This window comes from Salvia hispanica, chromosome 2 (genome assembly GCF_023119035.1).
Source record: "Salvia hispanica cultivar TCC Black 2014 chromosome 2, UniMelb_Shisp_WGS_1.0, whole genome shotgun sequence".
Classification (NCBI taxonomy): Eukaryota; Viridiplantae; Streptophyta; class Magnoliopsida; order Lamiales; family Lamiaceae; genus Salvia; species Salvia hispanica.
The window spans coordinates 25359637-25379437 of record NC_062966.1 but is presented as its reverse complement, the minus strand read 5'-3'; the positions used below and the strand labels follow the sequence as shown (position 1 = coordinate 25379437).

Below are 19801 nucleotides of genomic sequence, written 5' to 3'. Positions count from 1 at the left end.
TCGTGATTTATAATCCGTAGTTGATAGTTGATGAAGAATAAATAGTCTAATTAAACAAGGTTTGTTCGTTGAGTACGAAATTGTGAATGATAGTAGTCCTATTGCTTAAAATCATGGTTCAAGTAGTGAATCCACAAATGAGGAAGATAGTATTATCTCTCTCACACCAGTGCAATGGTCCTGACTCAATTTAACATAAGAGGAATTTGAAAATTATCGTAAAACATGATACTGTAAAATAAACCCGTATACACTCTAATAGCTCCCAATAACTTACAACCTTAATTACCTCACAATCTTACTGCATTATTGTATATTCTTTTCTAAATTGATAATTAATTCAATACCTCAATAATTATTTTTGAAATATAAATAACTAGAATATAAAAGGCTTTATTTTTTTTCAAGAAAATATTAGAATTCATTGATATATTAATACAATGGATACATAAATTGAATTTTTTTAATTTACTATAACAAACATTTTGAATTCTGTAAACATGTTTACAAATTTCTTAAAGTGTGTTTATTTTTTAATTTAATACAAATTGTAAATTAGATATTCATTGTCATCATCTACATAAACTGTTGGAGTTATTGTATTAGATTCTAATTTTACTCAAATTCAGAATAAACTGTATATGAACAATATTGATTTTTGGCATGCATCGTTCATCTATCTTAATCAACACCCACTTGAGGTCAACAATTAATTGAAAATTGAAGAAATTTTAATTAAGATGGATCCACATAATTTGGTATCAATTGCTGTGTCAGAAGAGATTGCAAAGTTAAATTATGAATTCGCCATGTGCATATTCAAACCACGGTAGCTGAAGAATCTTTAAACAAAGTTTCTAAATTGACTTCTGCAATTGGAAGGAAATTTCATAACTCCGCCAATGAGAATGGACACAAACTGTTCGATGAAAGTACCCTCTTTATAAACCAACTCACATCTCACTCACAGCATCACCTCAATCCAATTCAACAGAAAACATGGCAGCTTCCAACGACGGTGGCAACAAATACCGATCCTACCTGACCCCAGAGGATCTCAAGACCACCCAATGGAGAGCTGCACCTCCCGATTACACCGTCATCGATAAGTTCTTCGAAGAAGGCAGAACCAATGTAAGAAGCATAAAACCATATATAGCCCTCCTTTTCTTACATTCAAGATTGATTTTTTTTCTTCAATTTCACAGGTATGGCCAGCTGGATCATTGGAAGAGTACGTTCAGCATCTTGTCAAGACATGGGAGATGGAGTTGGTACATAAGGCCAATCCAGATCAGTACAAAACACTTGATCCCAAAAAATTTGTCCTTGGCATCAATGGTATATGCATTTCTTATGCTAGAAAATTCATTTCTTTTTGTGTAATTTTGTCAATTGATTGTTTAATTCCTAGTGTAGGATTGATCAATGTTTCGTGTAGAAATGATATGTCAATCCGTGAGAACTGACTAGTAAAAGTGGAAGTAAATTGTAGGGAAGAAGTATTTCACTTTGGAGGAAACTGGGAAGATTGGGGGAAGCTACAATGTGTTTCTCCAGACATCACTGCCACCGAAGCTGAGATTCTACGACCCTGATCAGGAGACGTATGAGTCGTCCCAGACAGCGTTCAGGCAAGTTTTCCCACGAGGATTCGCTCTAGAAGTCGTTCAAGTTTACTCGGGGCCTCCAGTGATTGCATACAAGTATAGGCACTGGGGTTACATGGAGGGATCTTACAAAGACCTCCCTCCAACAGGGGAGTTGATTGAGATGTTTGGAATGGCCATTTTCGAGGTAGGAATGATCTTATCATTTCTTTGTATGTTGTTTATGTGATGTTGTGAGATCTAAGGTTGTTGGCAATTGTACAATTTTCAAACAGTTGAATGAAGAATCGAAGATTGTGAAGGTTGAGTTCTTCCATGACCGGGGCGAACTGTTGGCGGGCCTCCTTAAGGCCAAACCTTCGGAGGGCATTGCAACGCCCTCCGGCTGCCCCTTCATGGCTTGAGGAGAAAAATGATGTGTTTTTCTTTTTTTTTTTTTAATGGAATGAATTTGGAAATATGTGGGGGAATGTGTATGTGTGTTAGCTTTTGAATAAATTTTTCAATCGGGATTAGTCTTGTATTCTTCAATTTGAAAATGGAAATCTAATTTCTTGCATATTTGAAGTTTTCTTCATTCTGGCTAAAATTGGGTTGCAATGTATTTGGCCAATTTTATCAATTTTTTTAGGCCTAGTGTGTTGTAGTCGAAATAGACACCTTATAACCAGATCACAGTTGCAACATTTAATTCCATGGAGATGGGAGTTGGATATTGAGCACACAATAGTGCTCTAATGATACGTGTCCTAACTTACATAATCATTTCAACCATTTTATCTATTTTTCTAATGCTTCATTAATTTTATTAAAATCTCATGACATCTACTAGGTTTATAGACAATGTATGATGCATATTTACAGCACTATATGAAAATAAATTACAGTCAAGATAAAATTTTAATTCATTTAAGGTACTGTTTTCACTTTTTCTTTCTCATTTTACTTTTTCGAGCCTCAATGACATTATTGAACTCTTTTTTTTTTTTTTTTTTTTTTTTTTTTTTTTTTTTTTTTTTTTTTTTTTTTTTTTTTTTTTTAATTTACCACGTTGTTAATATGTTGTGATTTCTATTCATGAAAAAATTGAAGTAACCGAGTGAAATGAATTTCAATATTTTAGAAAATGTCTATGAGCAAAAACTGTTAATAAGTTGGGGAGGAGTGGCGCAACGATTAAAAAAAAAATCAAAGATAATTATCACCTCTCCACTCGGACCAATCAAGTACTCCCTCCGTTCCATAGTAATGGAGGTGTTTCTTTTCGGCACGGAGATTAGGAAAAATTGTGTTAGGTAAGTTAAGTAAATAGAGAATAAAGTGTAAAATGAAAAAGGTAGAGAGATGAAGACTGAATAAAGTGTAAAATGAAAAAGGTAGAGAGATGAAGACTGAATAAAGTGTAAAATGAAAAAGGTAGATAGATGAATAGAGAAAAAAATAAGAGAAAGTAAAGTAAGCGTGGAAAAATGTGTTGACTTTTTACTAAACAAAGGAAATGACTCTATTTCTATGGAACTTACTAAAATGACAAAATGACTTATTACTATGGAACGGAGGGAGTAGAAAATATAAAAAAACAATAAAGAAAAGGACGAGATTTATGTGGAAAACCCCAACGCGGGAAAAAACCATGGGTCCAACTCCGAGCTACATCCACTATAACAAAGATAATGGACCAACGCAAGGGGGATACAACTTCTTCCCTATCGCCGAATGTTTTGTGAAGAGAAGTTGAAAAGTTAAAACATATATACAATCACCAAATACTTTTATTATCTTAGCAAATGTTGGGCAAAATAAATTCCGCCTAAAGCTTACAAATGTGCATCTGCATTAAATGTGCCATTGGCGGTTAATAGTGCCCTTGAGGTTGAAAAGTGCAAAACAAGAAAGAAAAAGTGTAAAAACGTGAAAAATACATCAAATGAATTAAAAGTAATTTTATCTAGGGGTGTGCATTCGGGTTTCGGTTCGGTTTTTCGCCTAAATCGAACCGAACCCGAAAAACCGAATTTAGGCTAAAATTGAAACCAAACCGAACCGAAAAACCGAAAAATCGAAAACCAAAAACCGAAAACAGAACTTAAAAAACCGAATCAAACCGAAAAAACCGAAATTTCAAAACAAAACTGAAAAACCAAAAAAAATAGTATATTTTAATATATCTATTTTATTTTATTTTATATATACTAATAGAATATAAATATATAAAATATAAAATTAATATAATATATATAATATTTATTATATAAAAATATATTAGAAGAATATATATTATATATATGATATAATATACTAAATTAATAGGATAAAAATATATAATAATATATTTAAAATATAATTTGGTTTTTCGGTTTTTTTTTTTTTCGCCCAAACCGAACCGAACTGAAAAATCAAAATTTTTGTATTTTTAAAATCGAACCGAACCGAAAAACCGAAAAAACCGAACCGAATTTTAAAATTTTGGTTTGGTTCAGTTTGGATATTCGGTTTTCAGTTATTTTGCTCGCCCATAATTTTATCTAAACACTGCGGTTGTAATTTATTTTCATGAAGTATCGCAAATATGCATCCAACATAGTCCAAAGACATTTTTTTTGCATTTAACTTTTAAGATTATTTTTTTTTGGACGGAAGTTGATAGCATTAGATATGTAGTTAACCAATTGAATTAAGAAAGGAGGTTTTAGTGCGACACGTTTAGATGATGAATTTGAGTTTGACGATTTGCAATCTGATTCTTCTGATAACCGAGAATCGTTTGCTGTAAAAATTTACCCGAAAGAAAAATTGAGTTTTAAAATCTTTTCATATTCATCGGTCAAATTATTCCAAAATATAAATAGAAGAAAAATATCTATCTTTGACTACAATCTTTTATTACGGCGCAGACTCAGAATATTATCTCGGGTTTGAAAAGTGAAAGCATTTCTGAAAAAAATATGTGTATTGGGTTTGAAAACTAAAAGTATTTCTTAAAAAATTATATTAACCTCAGTTTTATACACTATCGAGTTTGAAAATTCTTTGAGGTTCTTGAAAAAAAAGTACTAGTATAATACTGAAAATTATAATAGTATTTTAAAGTTTGACTTAAAAGCTTAAAGAAAATTATGTCACAAACCTACTATTGCTTGACTGAAAATGTATTTAATTAGTAAATCAAAATTACAAATTCAATAGCAATTGCACCTGTTAAAATATGGACATGCTTATTTTTATTAATTACTATAATCCAAATTTTAAGCGTACAATGAAGTCTTATTTTAAAAAAAATTACAAATGCAATTCGTATTTTGTTGTTCACTTAGACCAAATTAAAATTTTAGGCTATATCGATTAAGCTGATTTTTAAAAGCAATAATATGCTTATAAACATGCACGTTGAAATCTTCTTTAAATGACATAAAAATTAGGGATGTAAATGCACCCCGCAACCCGTAGACCGGCCCAAATAGCCCAATAAATATAGAGAGCTAGAACTGAGAATTTTCAACCCGATAAAATTACAATCCGAATAGCCCACAACCTAATAGGGCTAGAGCTGAAACCTGGTGGGCTGGCCCGGTGGATGGACCTAGGTACAACTATTATCAATTATTTCTTCATGTTTGGCACATAATTCCATTTCATTATTTGATAACGTAAATAACTATAAAAAATCAATTTTATGTATTTAATATACATTTATGGTGATTTTTATTAATATAATAATAAATAATTAAATTTAAAAATCATACTATTAACAATATAAAATATTCTATTTCTAAGTATGATATAAATTTTTTTAAAATATAATTCATTTTATTTACACAAATTTTAAATTAGTACTACTACTATTTACTTATGTTTGACTTTAAATATGTATCTTAAAATTATCATAATTATAAGATCTAGTACATGCTATAAAAATGACTATTTTTTATCATTATGTATTGAATTGACCACATGTTAATTTTATCGGTAGCAACCCGATTTGTCCGATGGGCAAGTCCGAAACCCAATCATTTAGGGTTAGGGCTGAATATGTACAAACCTATAAAATTACAATCCAATTAGCCCGCAATCCCAGTAGTTGGCCCGAATCCACCCGCTAAGTTGACCCAATTGACATCCCTAAAATAATCAAGGAACATTCTTTTAAGTTGTCTAAAAATTGACTTATGTGTTAGTACAAAATATAGTACTTAATAATATTGAAAAATACAAGCTTTATTTACAATACGATTAAGTTCAATTTAAAAAGTCCTTATAAAATCAGAGATGCATTATATATATTATATATAGTCCATAGCGAATTTGCAATTACGTATTTCAGTTTAATTATACTCTTAGCGTTGATATATTTATTGTTCCATATAAAACTTGAATCTTTGAGTAATTGTGTAATTGTAAACATAATAATGCTAACTAAAAATAATGACCAATCACCCTAAACAGGTTAATATGAGTAGTGCAGAGCAATTATTATAGTATCTATTTTTCTATGGATTGTTGGTATGTTAGAACATTAGAATACTATTTTGCATTAGAATGGTTAACCATACTTAATAAACAAATTTTAACCTTTCTTGCAATGAATAAGCAAAATTTCGAATTGACTCTTGCAATTGCATGGAAATTTCCGAGTCTGTTTCTTCTTATAAATGGCGTTGCATCCAATCCTTTCGACCAAACACATCTCACTTATAGCAGCATAAGCTCAGCCCTATTCGACATAAAACATGGCAACTTCCAACTTTGGTGGCAACAAATACCGGTCCTACATGACCCCGGAGGATATCGAGACCACCCAATGGATAGCCGGACCTCCCGATTACACCATCATCGATAAGTTCTTTGAAGAGGGAAGAACTAAAGTATGCTTACATGAAACCATAATTAACCCTCCTTTTCTTGCATTCAAGATTGAAATTATCTTCGTCGTTTCATAGGTATGGCCAGCTGGATCCTTGGAAGAGTATGTTCAGAATCTTGTCAAGACATGGGAGATGGAGTTGGTGCATAAGGCCAATCCAGATCAATACAAAACATTTGATCACAAAAAATGTGTTCTTGGTGTCAATGGTACATGCATTTTCTTTTTATTTTTAAGCTATTAAAATGGTTTTGTGGTGGTTGATTCTTTAATTCCTAGGATTGATCTATGTTTCGTGTAGATAATCGGTGTATATCTGTTTTCACCAAATTGATTTTTGGTCAGTGAGAAATGATGTGCTAAAAAGTGTGTATCCGTGAAATCTTTTATTTATTTATTTTGAGATGACATGTCAATCTGTGAGCATAGGCATATTCACACGTAAGGCCCTACCAAACTATTTTGTCCATTTTCCTATTGTCGAATTTGTAGAAATTGCTTTAAAATATCTCTATCCCTAGCTAAGTTGACGTTACTGAAGACTAAATTAGTACTCTATCCGTTTCACTATAGTTGATGCAGAACTTTTGGGCACAGAGTCTAAGAAAGGGATGTTGGATATGTTAAATAAATAGATAAAAAAGTAAGAGAGAGGAAAATGTAGAGAGAATAAAATATAAAGTGAATAAAGTAGAGAAAATAAAGTAAGAGAGAGTAAAGTAAGAAAGAGAAAAGAGTTACCATATATGGAAATGACTCAACTATGAAGAAACTTTTCGAAATGATAAAAATGACTCAACTATAGTGAAACGGAGGAAGTAGGTGTTTGAGGTATAAAATAAGGACCGAAATTGTATAAAGAAACAAATGCTAAAACGTAAATTTTAAGTTAACCTTATCCCATATTTTAATATAAGAAAGCATGCTCAATAAAAGTCTCTACCAATATTTTTTCCAGCGGCATACAATTTACTTGTCAGTGCTCAATATTTTTTGCCTGCAATTTGTCCTTGAGCGCTGACAAGTTATAAATTGAAGGGAAGAAGTATTTCACTTTGGAGGAAACTGGGAAGATTGGGGGAGGCTACAATGCATTTCTCCAAACATCACTGCCACCAAAACTGAGGGTGTACGACCCCGATCAGGAGACAAATGAGTCTTCCATGGCTGCATTCAGGCAAGTTTTCCCTCGAGGATTCGCCCTTGAAGTCGTTCAAGTTTACTCGGGGCCTCCAGTGATTGTATACAAGTACAGGCACTGGGGTTACATGGAGGGCTCTTACAAAGACCTCCCTCCAACAGGGGAGTTGATTGAGGTCTTTGGAATAGCCATTTTTGAGGTTAGGAATTATCTATCATTTCTTTGTATGTTTTTCACGTTATGTTGTTGACAATTGTACAATTTGCAAACAGTTGAATGAAGAATCAAAGATTGTGAAGGTCGAGTTCTTCCATGACCGCGGTGAACTGCTGGCGGGCCTCATTAAGGCCGAACCTGCAACGCCCTCCGGCTGCCCCGTCATGGCTTGATCATTTCGAAAGTGAGAAGGAAGTGATCTGTTTGCTGATGTAGGGAATGTCTTTGTGTGTTTGCTATTGAATAAATTTGTCAATCAAGATTAGTCTTGTATTATTCGATTTAAAATAAGAGAGTAGCTATCATGCAAATTTGAAGTTATTTCTATTTCGCTAGAAATGGATTACTGCATATTATTTGTATTTGACAATGTATACTATTGTAAATCCACAAGCTCAACATTTAAGATTTACCACAGTTATTAATTAGACCTAATGTCTTGTAAACAATGATAGTACCTTATAAGGTTGCCTCATTTACATGGTTAAGTATTATGTATGAATACTTTCTGTTAGATGAGTTTGAGTGACATTTCAATTCTAAGTTCTAATGCAATTGATGTTAGCTATGGATTGTTCGGTATGCAAGATTATATCTCGCAAATCCACAAATCCTAGTTCGCATAATTTTTCGTCCATTCAAACTCATTCTCTAACATAACATGAGAACGGAAAGAAACATATAGTCAAACACAACTCAAATATAAGAAATAGAAAACACGAGCACGAATACAAAAGGAAAATTAAAGACAAAGAAAGGAGTAGAAAATACAAATCAAGTAGAAGCTCTGAACTCAAGCAAGAATTCCAAATCAAACACGAGAAAATCACACAATCCTCAGTTTGGCTTTTAATCAAGTTCCCCTGAATGTTGATGTAGGTCTATTGCACCTCTTCTTCGTCTTACATTTGTATCCAACGCCAAAAAAGAATTCGACTAACCATCGCGGTCTTCCACTTCTTATAATCATATAACCAATTCCAATCCCAACTACGAATCCACTTCCATAACCCATCACAACACTTCTCCAACCAAATCCATCCATAAATCCGTATTCATCATCACCTTCTTCTACAGGCTGCATCCATGACCCATTCTCGCATTTTCTTGTTAGTGGAAATCCACACAATCCCGAGTTTCTCATATATGAATCATTATCAAACGTAGAGAACTGATTAGATTGTGGTATTTGTCCAATAAGATTGTTCATTGAAAGGTTTAATGTCGCAAGAAACGTCAACCTTGTCAACTCACTTGGGATTTCTCCATCCAATTTGTTTGTCGACAAGTCCAGCGATTCAAGCTCACTTAGGTTTCCAAGAGATGAAGGTATGTGCCCCGTGAGGGTATTGTGGGATAAGTTCAAGTATTTGAGAATCTTAAGATTTCCTATGGAAGGTGGAATATTTCCAGAGAATCTATTGGAGGATAAGTCAATTATTGTGAAGGTTTGCAATAGATTTTTCAATAACTGATCCTGGCCTTTGAAGGTGAGCCTCATGTCCACAAAACTTGTGCGATTTACTTCGTTCACCTCTACCATCATCGCTCTAAAATTCTTGAAATATCTTTGAGGTAGAGAGTCCACAAATTCATTGTGGGATACATCTAAAACTTGCAACTTAGGAAATGGATTCTTGGTTGGTGAATGACGTGACATGTTACCATAAAACTTGTTAGACCTCAACACTAGCACCCGAAGCTTAAGAAGGCTTTCCATCCAAAACGGAAATTCGTCTTGTATTCTGTTATTTCCAATGTCAATGCCCTTTAAACTTTTACAGTGAATTAAAGATTCGGGTAATGGTCCTATCAATTTATTATCATTCAAATTGATGGACTGAAGACTACACCCCTTTGTAAATGTTGATGGAATGAGACCACTAAGTTGATTAGAGTTTAAATGAAAGATGAGAAAGTTTCTATAGCATTGTGGCAGTCTTCCTTCCAAGGTGTTGTTTGTGAGAATAAGGTATGAAAGCGATGACAAGTTGCATATTGAGGATGGGAGCTGACCATTTAATTTGTTCGAGGAGAGAACAAAGTATTGCAGATTTGATAAATTCCCAATGGTGGATGGAATTGTACCTTCGATCAATTCATTTGAAAGATAAATAAGGATATAATTGAAATTTTTGTATACAAGAATGCACGTTAATGATATAGCATTGTCACAGTCTTCCTTTCAAGGTGTGATTCGTGAGTACGATATTGAAGAAATGGCAAGTTGCATATTGAGGATGAGAGCTCACCATTTAATTTGTTTGAGGAGAGAAAAAAGTATTGCAGATTTGATAGATACCCAATGGTGGATGGAATTGTACCTTCAATCAATTCATTTGAAAGATAAACAAGGATATAATTGAAATTTTTTTATATACGAAAATGCATATTAATGATATTTACCAATAAAAGAATTGTCGTCAAAGAACAAGTATTGTAGTGCTTTCATGTTCCCAATTTCCAAAGGCAATGCTCCACTAATTGTGTTACCTGAAAGGTTAATGCCTCCTAAAGAAGACATGTTCCCAATTTCGGAAGGCAAAGCACCTGCGCATAAAACATGGAGTGGTAAATTGTCAAGTTGACCAATTTCTTGCGGAACAATTCCACCAAAATGTTTACAAGAAGCCAGTACTATAATTTTTACAGAGAAAAGTACTACCTTCGGTTTCCATTAAATGTCCCACATTTTACAAACGAGGATTTTAAGAAATTATTTGACTTTGTGAAGGAAAGTAGGTGGAAAAAATTAGTAGAATGTGAACTCTACTTTTATATATTAGTTTTATAATAATTTTGAGTATAATGAGTTATTGGAATGTAGGATCTATTTATTAAAAATAATAAAAATGAAATTAGATATTTATTAGGGACCGTCCAAATAAGGAAATATGAGACATTTAATATGGGATTAGAGGGAGTATCATTTATCATCGTGGCGTATGAACCTTTTAGAATTTGTGTCCTAACATGAGTTTAATTGGAAATTCCCCTCTCACATCATAGATTTCTTGTAAATATCCCAACAACTAAATTCAGGTCCGACCCGCCTAGTAGTGACTCTTAAAGTGTTTGGACACACAGAATTTCACCACAATAAAATGTTTAAAGTATTCATTATGCAGTCTAAGTGAGACATATTTTCTTTTGGAATGTTCCGGCCAAAGTGAGACATTTCGTTTCATTAAATACACTATCTAAATTCTTGTACCAAAATAAAAATATACTCCTTCCGTCCCAATAAATATGCAACATTTGGTTTCCGGCATAAGATTTTATGCAGTGTTGTTTTGTGAGTTAATGAGGAGAGAGTAAAGTAAGAAGAAAAAGTAGAGATAGAATTGTTTCTATTTTAGAAAATGTTTCATTTTTATTGGGACAACCCAAAAATGAAAACGTTGCATTTCTAATGGGGCAGGGGAAGTATTTATTTAGACTATGAGGAGATAGCATAGGTTAAAAGAACTGTTGTTGGGCAGTAATTAGTTACTCCCTCCGTCCCGGCTAAGATGACACATTGCATAGCCGGCACAGGATTTTAGGAGTTATTGGTTAAAGTGTTTAATTGGAGAGAGAGAGAGGGTGGGGTAAGTATTAAAGTAGAGAGATAAAGAAATATTGATATTTTAATGAGAGTGAGAAAAAGTGGTTGAATGTATTAATTGGAAAGAGAAAGTTACTAAAAAAGGAAATGTGTCATCTTAGTTGAGACAAACTAAAAAGGAAAACGTGTCATCTTAAGCGGGACGGAGGGAGTAGATTAGAGTTGTGAATATAGTTGAATAATAAATCATACCACTCAAACTATTATTGCATAGCGATAAGCTAATGAGAGTCGTCATGTTCCCCATTTCTCTTGGGATTAATCCGCTAAGTTTGTTGGAATACAAATCCATCAGCTCCAACTTATTAAGATGACATATCTCTTTTGGAATAGTACCTAACCAATAATGACACCATCAGAGTCACACAAAAAGTGTAACGATCATAACATTAGAAAGTAAAATGAATGATTCGGTCTATTGAGAGATTGAGTTGTATATTTTCAATAAATGCGAATTAAAATTCTTATAAAGAAAATACATTTAATTAAGACTAGCCATTTTCTACTACTATTATTTTGGGCCATCAACAAAAATAGTTTTTTACAAATTTATAGTAAGTTTTTTCTTTCTATTGAAGCTACTCTCATTTCTACTCACATTACTTTAACTATTTTTTTCCTATATTTAAAAATTTTATATTAAAATTCATGTCATTCGTAACTAATAGTATTACTTTATGCGATCGAAAATAATATTTTTTTTCTATGATCGTATTATTTTATTAAGGGAGATAACAAAATAAATTTAAAGCATTTCAAGTTTCTAAGTAGACCTATATGCAATACCAAAAGGTTGAATATGCTTAACAATTAACATGAGTTAGAAATCTTACCGTTTAAAGCATTATCGTGAAGCATTAAGTATCGCAGTTCTTTCATGTTCCCAATTTCTGAAGGCAACAGCCCAGTAATTGTGTTCGATGATAGTTCAATCAATATCAAAGAAGACATGTTGAAAATGGCTGGCGGCAAAGGACCTGACAACTTGTTCAATCTCATCTCCATCCATTGTAAATGATCAAGATGACCAATCTCATGTGGAATAATTCCTATAAATTAAATATTTAGCTAAAGTTAGTATAATTATATATACAGAGAGAGTTGTAATTAAATACTAGCTAATTTAATTTACTAATTTGCTAAAATAGTAAAAAATATTACTTATTATATGAACTTTTGAATGTTTTAATCCTAAAATTTGCTTTATTGCAACTCCATCTTTCACATATCTAGAATTTTCATGTTAATATCCGATAACTGAATTCAGCTTCGACTTGTCTAGATTGGATGTATTTATTTTATGAATGGAAAATGCTCAAATAAAAAATTGGCGAGCAGGAGTACATCGAGAACGGTACTAAAACAGATACACTAGTACATTAAAATATTAATAGAATAAACAACAGCTTCACACAACTATATCATGCTGATGTATTAACTTTGTAGCACACAACAAATTCAAACGAACATGGCAAACGATATACTAACCAAATGTTAGATTTACAAATCACACCCAATATTATTATAACATCTAGTAACCAAATGTGAACCAAGATCATTTTTATCATAAAATAATAGTATATAGTTTGCATTAATTGTACACTACTAGATCTTGAGCTATGGTGTTGTTTTCCTATCTAATTTCATGAAATTGAGTACAGCTATTGTGATGTGTATATTTCCAAAGCATATGAGATCAATAACGGAGTACTAGTAAACAGTTTCCTTAAAATATGTCCATGCACATAATATATTTATATTCCTAACTCACACTTAAATTGATAATTATAAATAAATGATACACATTATATAATTAAATCAAGACATAAGATCATTCAACCACATATATCAATACATTGTAAAAAAAAATTGTCAATTAAAAGTATTAATATCAATTAAAAACAAATTAGTTATAACCAACTTTTAAAAAATATCTCAAAACTTTAAATGGATATAACTATCTCAATTTAAATTATTTTTTCACACAACATACATCAAACTAAAGAAAATTTTATAAGGATTCCAATGAGATCCTAGTGCATATGTTTCGATTTCAAAATTTTTCATGAAGTTTCCTATAATTTGTTAAGCAGTTTACATCAATACAACTTGCAAACTATGCCAATATAATACATGGATAATGTCAATATGATACTCCCTCCGTCCCAAGGTATTAGACCAACTTTTCTTTTTGGGATGTCCCAACATATTAGACTCATTTCCTTTTTTAGTAAAAAACATCTATCTTATTTTATTCTCCACCTACTTTTTTCTCTCTTCTCTCCCCTACTTTTTCATTGTCAATTAAAAGTATTAATATCAATTAAAAACAAATTAGTTATAACCAACTTTTAAAAAATATCTCAAAACTTTAAATGGATATAACTATCTCAATTTAAATTATTTTTTCACACAACATACATCAAACTAAAGAAAATTTTATAAGGATTCCAATGAGATCCTAGTGCATATGTTTCGATTTCAAAATTTTTCATGAAGTTTCCTATAATTTGTTAAGCAGTTTACATCAATACAACTTGCAAACTATGCCAATATAATACATGGATAATGTCAATATGATACTCCCTCCGTCCCAAGGTATTAGACCAACTTTTCTTTTTGGGATGTCCCAACATATTAGACTCATTTCCTTTTTTAGCAAAAAACATCTATCTTATTTTATTCTCCACCTACTTTTTTCTCTCTTCTCTCCCCTACTTTTTCCCTCTCTCATACTTTACTCTCTCCACTTTAACTATTTAAAATCAATTCCTTAAATCATGTGCCCAATAGAAGTGAGTCTAATACTCCGGGACGGAGGGAGTACTATATTACATTTTCATGTGACATACTACATCCGTCCTTGAAAATTTGTCCATTTTACATTTCTGTCCGTCCCCTAAAATTTGTCCCATTTCACTTTTACCATTTTTGGTAGTGAACCTTATATTCCACTAACTCTTTCCTACTCACATTTTATTATAAAACTAATATATAAAAGTAGGACCCATAATCCACTAACTTTTTTCAACTCACTTTCTATTACATTTCTTAAATCTCGTGCCAGGTCAAAGTGGGACAAATTTTGGGGAACGGAGGTAATTTTTTATACACTATGGTGGTGTTCGGTTTCCTAGATAAAATAATACCAAGATATAATCTAAGATTGAGTTGTGAGATTGTTTTAGTCATAGGGGATTAGCTATGACTAATTATCTCATGATTGTCTATCTAGGATTGAGTTGTGAATTAATCTCATGAACCAAACACACTACATACATAATCTCGGGATACAAACTTGCAAACCGAACACCCCACTAGACCCTAAATTTGGTAGTTATTCTTTCTTTAATATTAAAAAGTGAAAAATGAAATTACACATGGCAATTTATAGACTATTACTCCCTCCGTCCCAATTGATTTGGGACACTTTGACCTGGCACAAGTTTTAAGAAATATAATGGAAAGTGAGTTGAAAAAGTTGGTGGAATGTGGGCCCTACTTTTAAAGTATTAGTTTTATAATAAAATGTGAGTAGGAATGAGTTAGTGGAATATGTGGTCCACTACTAAAAATGGTAAAAGTGAAATGAGAAAAATTATGTGGGACGGCCTGAAATGGAATACTAGGTCGAATTATCTGGGACGGAGGGAGTAGATCTTTAAACTTTCATGATCTTAAATTAGTTGTAGTTAGCAATTAAGGTGTGAGTTAACAATTGAATCTATAAACTTCGTAAAGAAATAAAGAGTTTGAAAAAACTAAGCATAAAAGAAGGATGACATATCTATACCTCTAATATTGTTGCAACCAACGTATAATATCTTAAGTTGTGTGATGTTCCCAATTTGTGTAGGCAAATATCCACCAAAGTTGTTGTCGAACAAATCAAGAATCTCAAGTTGTGGACATTCACCCAAACTCAGTGGTATCTCTCCCTCTAAATTGTTTCTAGACAGATTAAGTATCTGAAGGTTATTGTGCCTGCAAATATTATTTGGGAAGGGGCCATGAAGAGAGTTGTGACTCAAATCTAGAGAAACAAGAGAAGAAAGATTTCCGATTTCGGGCGGGATGCTGCCACTAAGTCCCATTCTTGAAAGATTTAAATGAGCCACTCTACTATAACGCGAATCACAAGTGACTCCGATCCATGAGCAAACTGAAGCTCCGATGGTCCAATTTTTTTTCAAAATATTGTAAGGAGTTGAAGTGACTATGGTGGATTTGAATGCAAGAAGTGCTAACTCATCAGTGTTGATTTGATGAGTAGTAGCAAAGCTAAGACAAGAAAACAATATGAACAGGGAAAGTAAGAAAAATGAGGAAACTCTTTCCATATTGAAAAAGAAATATGTGTGAGCTAACAAGAAGCCTTGGAGATACCCTTTTATTATAATTCAAGTCAAGGACCACTGGCTATTTCACATTTAAAGCTAAAAATAATTGCAGTGAAGGTATAAATGCTACTCCCTCTTTCTTACAATAACTACCACATTTTGTTATTTCTTCCGTCTCACGATGAAAGTCACATTTACTTACCATAAATGGTAATTATATATCTCATATCCACTAACTCACTTCACTCACATTATATTATAAAACTAATATAAAAAAATGGACCTCATGTGCCACTAACTTTTTCAATCCACTATTCTTTACTTTTCTTAAAACCGTGTGGGACGGATGGAATAGTATATAAGGAGTATATTTCAATTTTTCTATGTAACTAATTAATGAGGAAAAGAAAAGTCGTCTAAAAAATCTTTATATTCTTTAGAAAACAAAGTAGTTGTAGTTTTTTGGACGCTCTAGTCAGGGGAGGAGGCACGATGGAAAAGGGGGGCCCTTGGGCCCCTTGCCCATTTTAATAATTAGTATATATAATATATATATGCAAAAGTTAGTAAGTAGGAGTATATGAAAAGCTAGTGCAGTTGGTCAAGATTTTTGCCAGAGTTCGACTCAATTTAGGAACATTTGGGTCCCTATTTCTTCTATAGCTTTGTTCATTTATGTTTTATTTATTAATAATATTAGTAATTTTGTTTAAATAATTTTAACTTATGATTATTAATAGTATATAACATAACACTAGTAAATTTGATCTTGAAGCTATCCAAGTAGTTCATTTGCTATGAAATTTGATTATAAAGAGTATGCTTGTTATTGTTTTTGGTTTAACGTTGGTACTTGGTTTTTTCATTGGCCTTGATTGGTTTATTCTTTTATTGGGATGTTGTTGAACTCTTACCATCATTTGGTTTGAGCCTTTTATTTGTTTATGTTTTGTTTAGTAATTTGTTTTAGCTTTTTAGTAGTTCTATAATAGAAAATAATTCTTTGACCTGATAAATATGAAAATATTTTATATAATATTAATAAATATGTGCTATGCTCTAAAAAATCTATTCACTAATTAATTTTCTCATCATCCGTTTTTCACGCGCGGCTTTTTATATTGCTCATGTTTTCGCGTCGTTACTACTGATCATACTCAACAAATTTTTTATGGTAGTTTGGGCCCCCCAACATTAATATTCTGGCTTCGTCACTGGCTCTAGTATTGGTGTTGCAGTGCAGACATATTTTAAAATTAACAATACTATATTATTTAAAAAATTGTGATATTAGAAAAATACATTATTTATTCAGTATACGATAATACAATAATCCCTTAGGTACTCTTTATATCCAAGAAAATAAGAACTCTTGTGCCAATACTTATAGCATCTCCAATAGCGGCTAGACCACTGGCTAGCCGAAATATTGGAAACGGCCAGCCGCATTTCGGCGAAGAAACCGGCGAGCGCACGCCGATTTGAGGGCGCTCGCCGATGCGCTGGCCGCCATTGTGGCGTGCCGATCGGCGAGCGATCGGCCAGCGCCCATTTTTCATTTTTTTTTGAAATTTTTTGAAAAACAATATATACGCGATTTTAGTTTCATTTTCATTTGCACCACTTGTTTTAACGAGTTTTCTCTCTCTCTAAATTTACGTACAAGAGCAACATCGAGCGCCGGACAAGAACAACGAGTCCAGCCAAGCGACGAGCGGATCTCGACTCCCACGGTACCCATGGAATCTGGATGGGGCCGGATGGGTGGGCGAGATGGGCCAAGGGTTTAACGTCCCTTGGAAACGAGCTTGCTGGGGATGATGGCGGGGATGCAGTAGGGGATGCCGGGCGGGGGGCGAGGCCAGGCGACCGGGCAGGCAACGCCGGGGTGGGGAGGTATGCCCGGATGCAGCAGCGATGATGGGGATGATGCCGGTATGGCAGGGAGGGATGCAGCCCGGTATGCATCCCGGGATGCGAGGGTCACCGGGGGGGGGGGACATAGTCTATCGTCCCTCTCTTGATTTTTTGATGGCTTCGTCTCACACGTCGACCCAAGTAGAGACGCAGTTCACTGCGGATGACCTTTTGTCATTGCATAAGATGAGGATCGATATCGGAGAGCCAGACACTCCCGTTCCAGCGGGTCGGGCCGCGCCGAAGAAGAAGACCAAGGGGAAGAGCAAGGTGGTCGGCGAGTCGTCGCAGCCCGCTGTTCACGACACCCCCACACGGAGGAAGTGGACGGAGGATGAGTACGTCGGCGTGGCCAAGGCGTGGTTGTCGGTTTGCGACGATCCGCTGGTTGCGAACAACCAGCGGATCGTCAACATGTGGGCTAAGATTAGAGCAGCCTACAGGAGGAACTGCCCGCACGGAAAGGACTACAACGGGGAGGAGTGTCGAAGGGGGTGGGAACGCATCGGGCCGCGGTCGGCCGTTTTTTGGGGTTGTACACCAACGCCCTCCACATGATGACTAGTGGGAAGACTGAGGAGGACGCCCGGAGGGTAGCGGAGAGTCAGTTCCCCGTGAAGGGGACTTATAAGGAGTTCACCTTCTAGGAGTACTATGCAGGTGTTGAGGACTCCGAGAAGTTCCGGCGGGAGTCGATCTTTGGGTGGCCGAAGAAGCGAAGCTGAACTATTCCGGCGACATACGGCGGCATGGCGGCGGCGGATCTCACGACCTTCCCCCGGATGCGAGAAGTTTCCGTCCCCTCCATCCTTTGCTCGTCGCCCTCGCCCGGTTGGCCAAAAGCGGGCACAACGGGCAGCGAGGGGAGGATCCCCCCTATCGCCCCAGAAGGTCATCTCGCCCCCCCCCCCACGCGCGTACACCTTATTCTCGCGTCAAAAACGGAGGAACGGATGTACAAGGTCTTCCAAGAGTGGAGGGCCGCAACTGACCCCATGGAGAATAGGTTTCTTCAATCAATGCTCGAGAACATGCAGGTGGATTTGGATGCCACGAGGGCACTGGTGGGGGGCTCAGACGCGGGCTCAGATACCCCGGGTGGCGGCGGCGACGATGAGGAGTAGAGAGCGGCGAGGCTCGTGTGTGGAAGCCCGTTTTTTTTTTTAAATCATGTATTTTTTTATCTTTGTACCTTTTTTTTTAATGAAATGAATAAATTTTCCCGTATATGTCTCGTAAATTTAATTCCGTAATTTATCGTAAATTTAATTCCATAAATGTAGTTGTTTTTGAATTATTTTTATTGCAGCTAGCCTGTGGCTGGCCTTAAGCTAACCCATTTGATTAAAATGCTGACGTGGCAGGTGGTATTTTAGTACTAATGACATAGCAGGGAGAGAGAGTGGCTAGTCTGTGGCTGGCTTATAGCTGGCCTATTGCCACTGGAGATGCTCTTATAGATTGCTAGCTGCTAAAAAAAACTAATAGGGAATAAAATAAAATTATACCACAGATAGCATAACATTTTGTGAATGCTTTAAATTTATAATTTACCGAACCTTCCGAAAATAATCGTATTCTTCTAAGATAAAATAATATCTCGTAGAAATTAACAAAATTTGCCATAATAAGTTTCAAAATAATCTAAATGAATTTGTTCACACCAAGAATAAAGATACATCAATTCACCATAATTGTCATGTTATTAATGATTGATAGTTCTATATATTTATAAATTGTAATATTGCATACTATCATAGAGTAAATAATTGATAGCTCCATGTGTTGACTTCAAAGACTTTGCAAATTCAACTGAATTTACTCGCTTAAACTGCATAATATTATGTGAGAATGTTAAAATATTTAGGAACTCATGTTATTATCTAATGATATGCAATAAAAATAATTAACATGATTAGATCTAGATTCTTAATAAAATTGTACGTTGAGGATTTAAACACAATAGTTAGAGAACTCGTTAATTTGTTGTGTTGTGCGTTTCCATGATTTGATTTGGTCATGCAGTTGAATTCATATACTCTAATCCCGTACAGAAACAGTCATGGTACAAATAATTTTGCTAAAAAAGCTAGAAAATATCTATAGAAT

General features: G+C 34.3%; 3 protein-coding genes across 3 annotated transcripts; 2 read left to right on the top strand and 1 right to left on the bottom strand.

Annotated features, from left to right (window-relative positions):
- Positions 1–758: 758 nt before the first annotated feature.
- On the top strand, positions 759–2171 carry LOC125208066 (pathogen-related protein-like). The gene is made up of 4 exons (XM_048107614.1): positions 759–1134; positions 1209–1341; positions 1496–1797; positions 1886–2171. The coding sequence occupies exons 1-4, from the start codon at positions 1000–1002 to the stop codon at positions 2012–2014; spliced, it is 699 nt and encodes a 232-aa protein (XP_047963571.1). The 5' UTR covers positions 759–999; the 3' UTR covers positions 2015–2171.
- A 4133-nt stretch (positions 2172–6304) lies between these two features.
- On the top strand, positions 6305–8235 carry LOC125208655 (pathogen-related protein-like). The gene is made up of 4 exons (XM_048108308.1): positions 6305–6472; positions 6548–6680; positions 7510–7811; positions 7885–8235. The coding sequence occupies exons 1-4, from the start codon at positions 6338–6340 to the stop codon at positions 7999–8001; spliced, it is 687 nt and encodes a 228-aa protein (XP_047964265.1). The 5' UTR covers positions 6305–6337; the 3' UTR covers positions 8002–8235.
- A 275-nt stretch (positions 8236–8510) lies between these two features.
- On the bottom strand, positions 8511–15760 carry LOC125208443 (receptor-like protein 43). The gene is made up of 6 exons (XM_048108059.1): positions 15229–15760; positions 12269–12484; positions 11628–11771; positions 10235–10378; positions 10081–10152; positions 8511–9916 (listed from the first exon to the last, which is right to left on the bottom strand). The coding sequence occupies exons 1-6, from the start codon at positions 15527–15529 to the stop codon at positions 8682–8684; spliced, it is 2112 nt and encodes a 703-aa protein (XP_047964016.1). The 5' UTR covers positions 15530–15760; the 3' UTR covers positions 8511–8681.
- Between the last annotated feature and the right edge of the window lie 4041 nt (positions 15761–19801).

Coding starts and splice junctions, on each gene's coding strand:
- LOC125208066 (XM_048107614.1), top strand. CDS start 1,000: ATGGCAGCTTCCAACGACGGTGGCAACAAATACCGATCCTACCTGACC. Junction 1,135..1,208: donor TCGAAGAAGGCAGAACCAAT/GTAAGAAGCATA, acceptor TCAATTTCACAG/GTATGGCCAGCTGGATCATT. Junction 1,798..1,885: donor TTGGAATGGCCATTTTCGAG/GTAGGAATGATC, acceptor ATTTTCAAACAG/TTGAATGAAGAATCGAAGAT.
- LOC125208443 (XM_048108059.1), bottom strand. CDS start 15,529: ATGGGACTTAGTGGCAGCATCCCGCCCGAAATCGGAAATCTTTCTTCT. Junction 11,772..12,268: donor TCACGATAATGCTTTAAACG/GTAAGATTTCTA, acceptor ATTATTGGTTAG/GTACTATTCCAAAAGAGATA. Junction 10,379..11,627: donor ATGCAATAATAGTTTGAGTG/GTATGATTTATT, acceptor TTTTATGCGCAG/GTGCTTTGCCTTCCGAAATT.
- LOC125208655 (XM_048108308.1), top strand. CDS start 6,338: ATGGCAACTTCCAACTTTGGTGGCAACAAATACCGGTCCTACATGACC. Junction 6,473..6,547: donor TTGAAGAGGGAAGAACTAAA/GTATGCTTACAT, acceptor GTCGTTTCATAG/GTATGGCCAGCTGGATCCTT. Junction 6,681..7,509: donor ATGTGTTCTTGGTGTCAATG/GTACATGCATTT, acceptor TATAAATTGAAG/GGAAGAAGTATTTCACTTTG.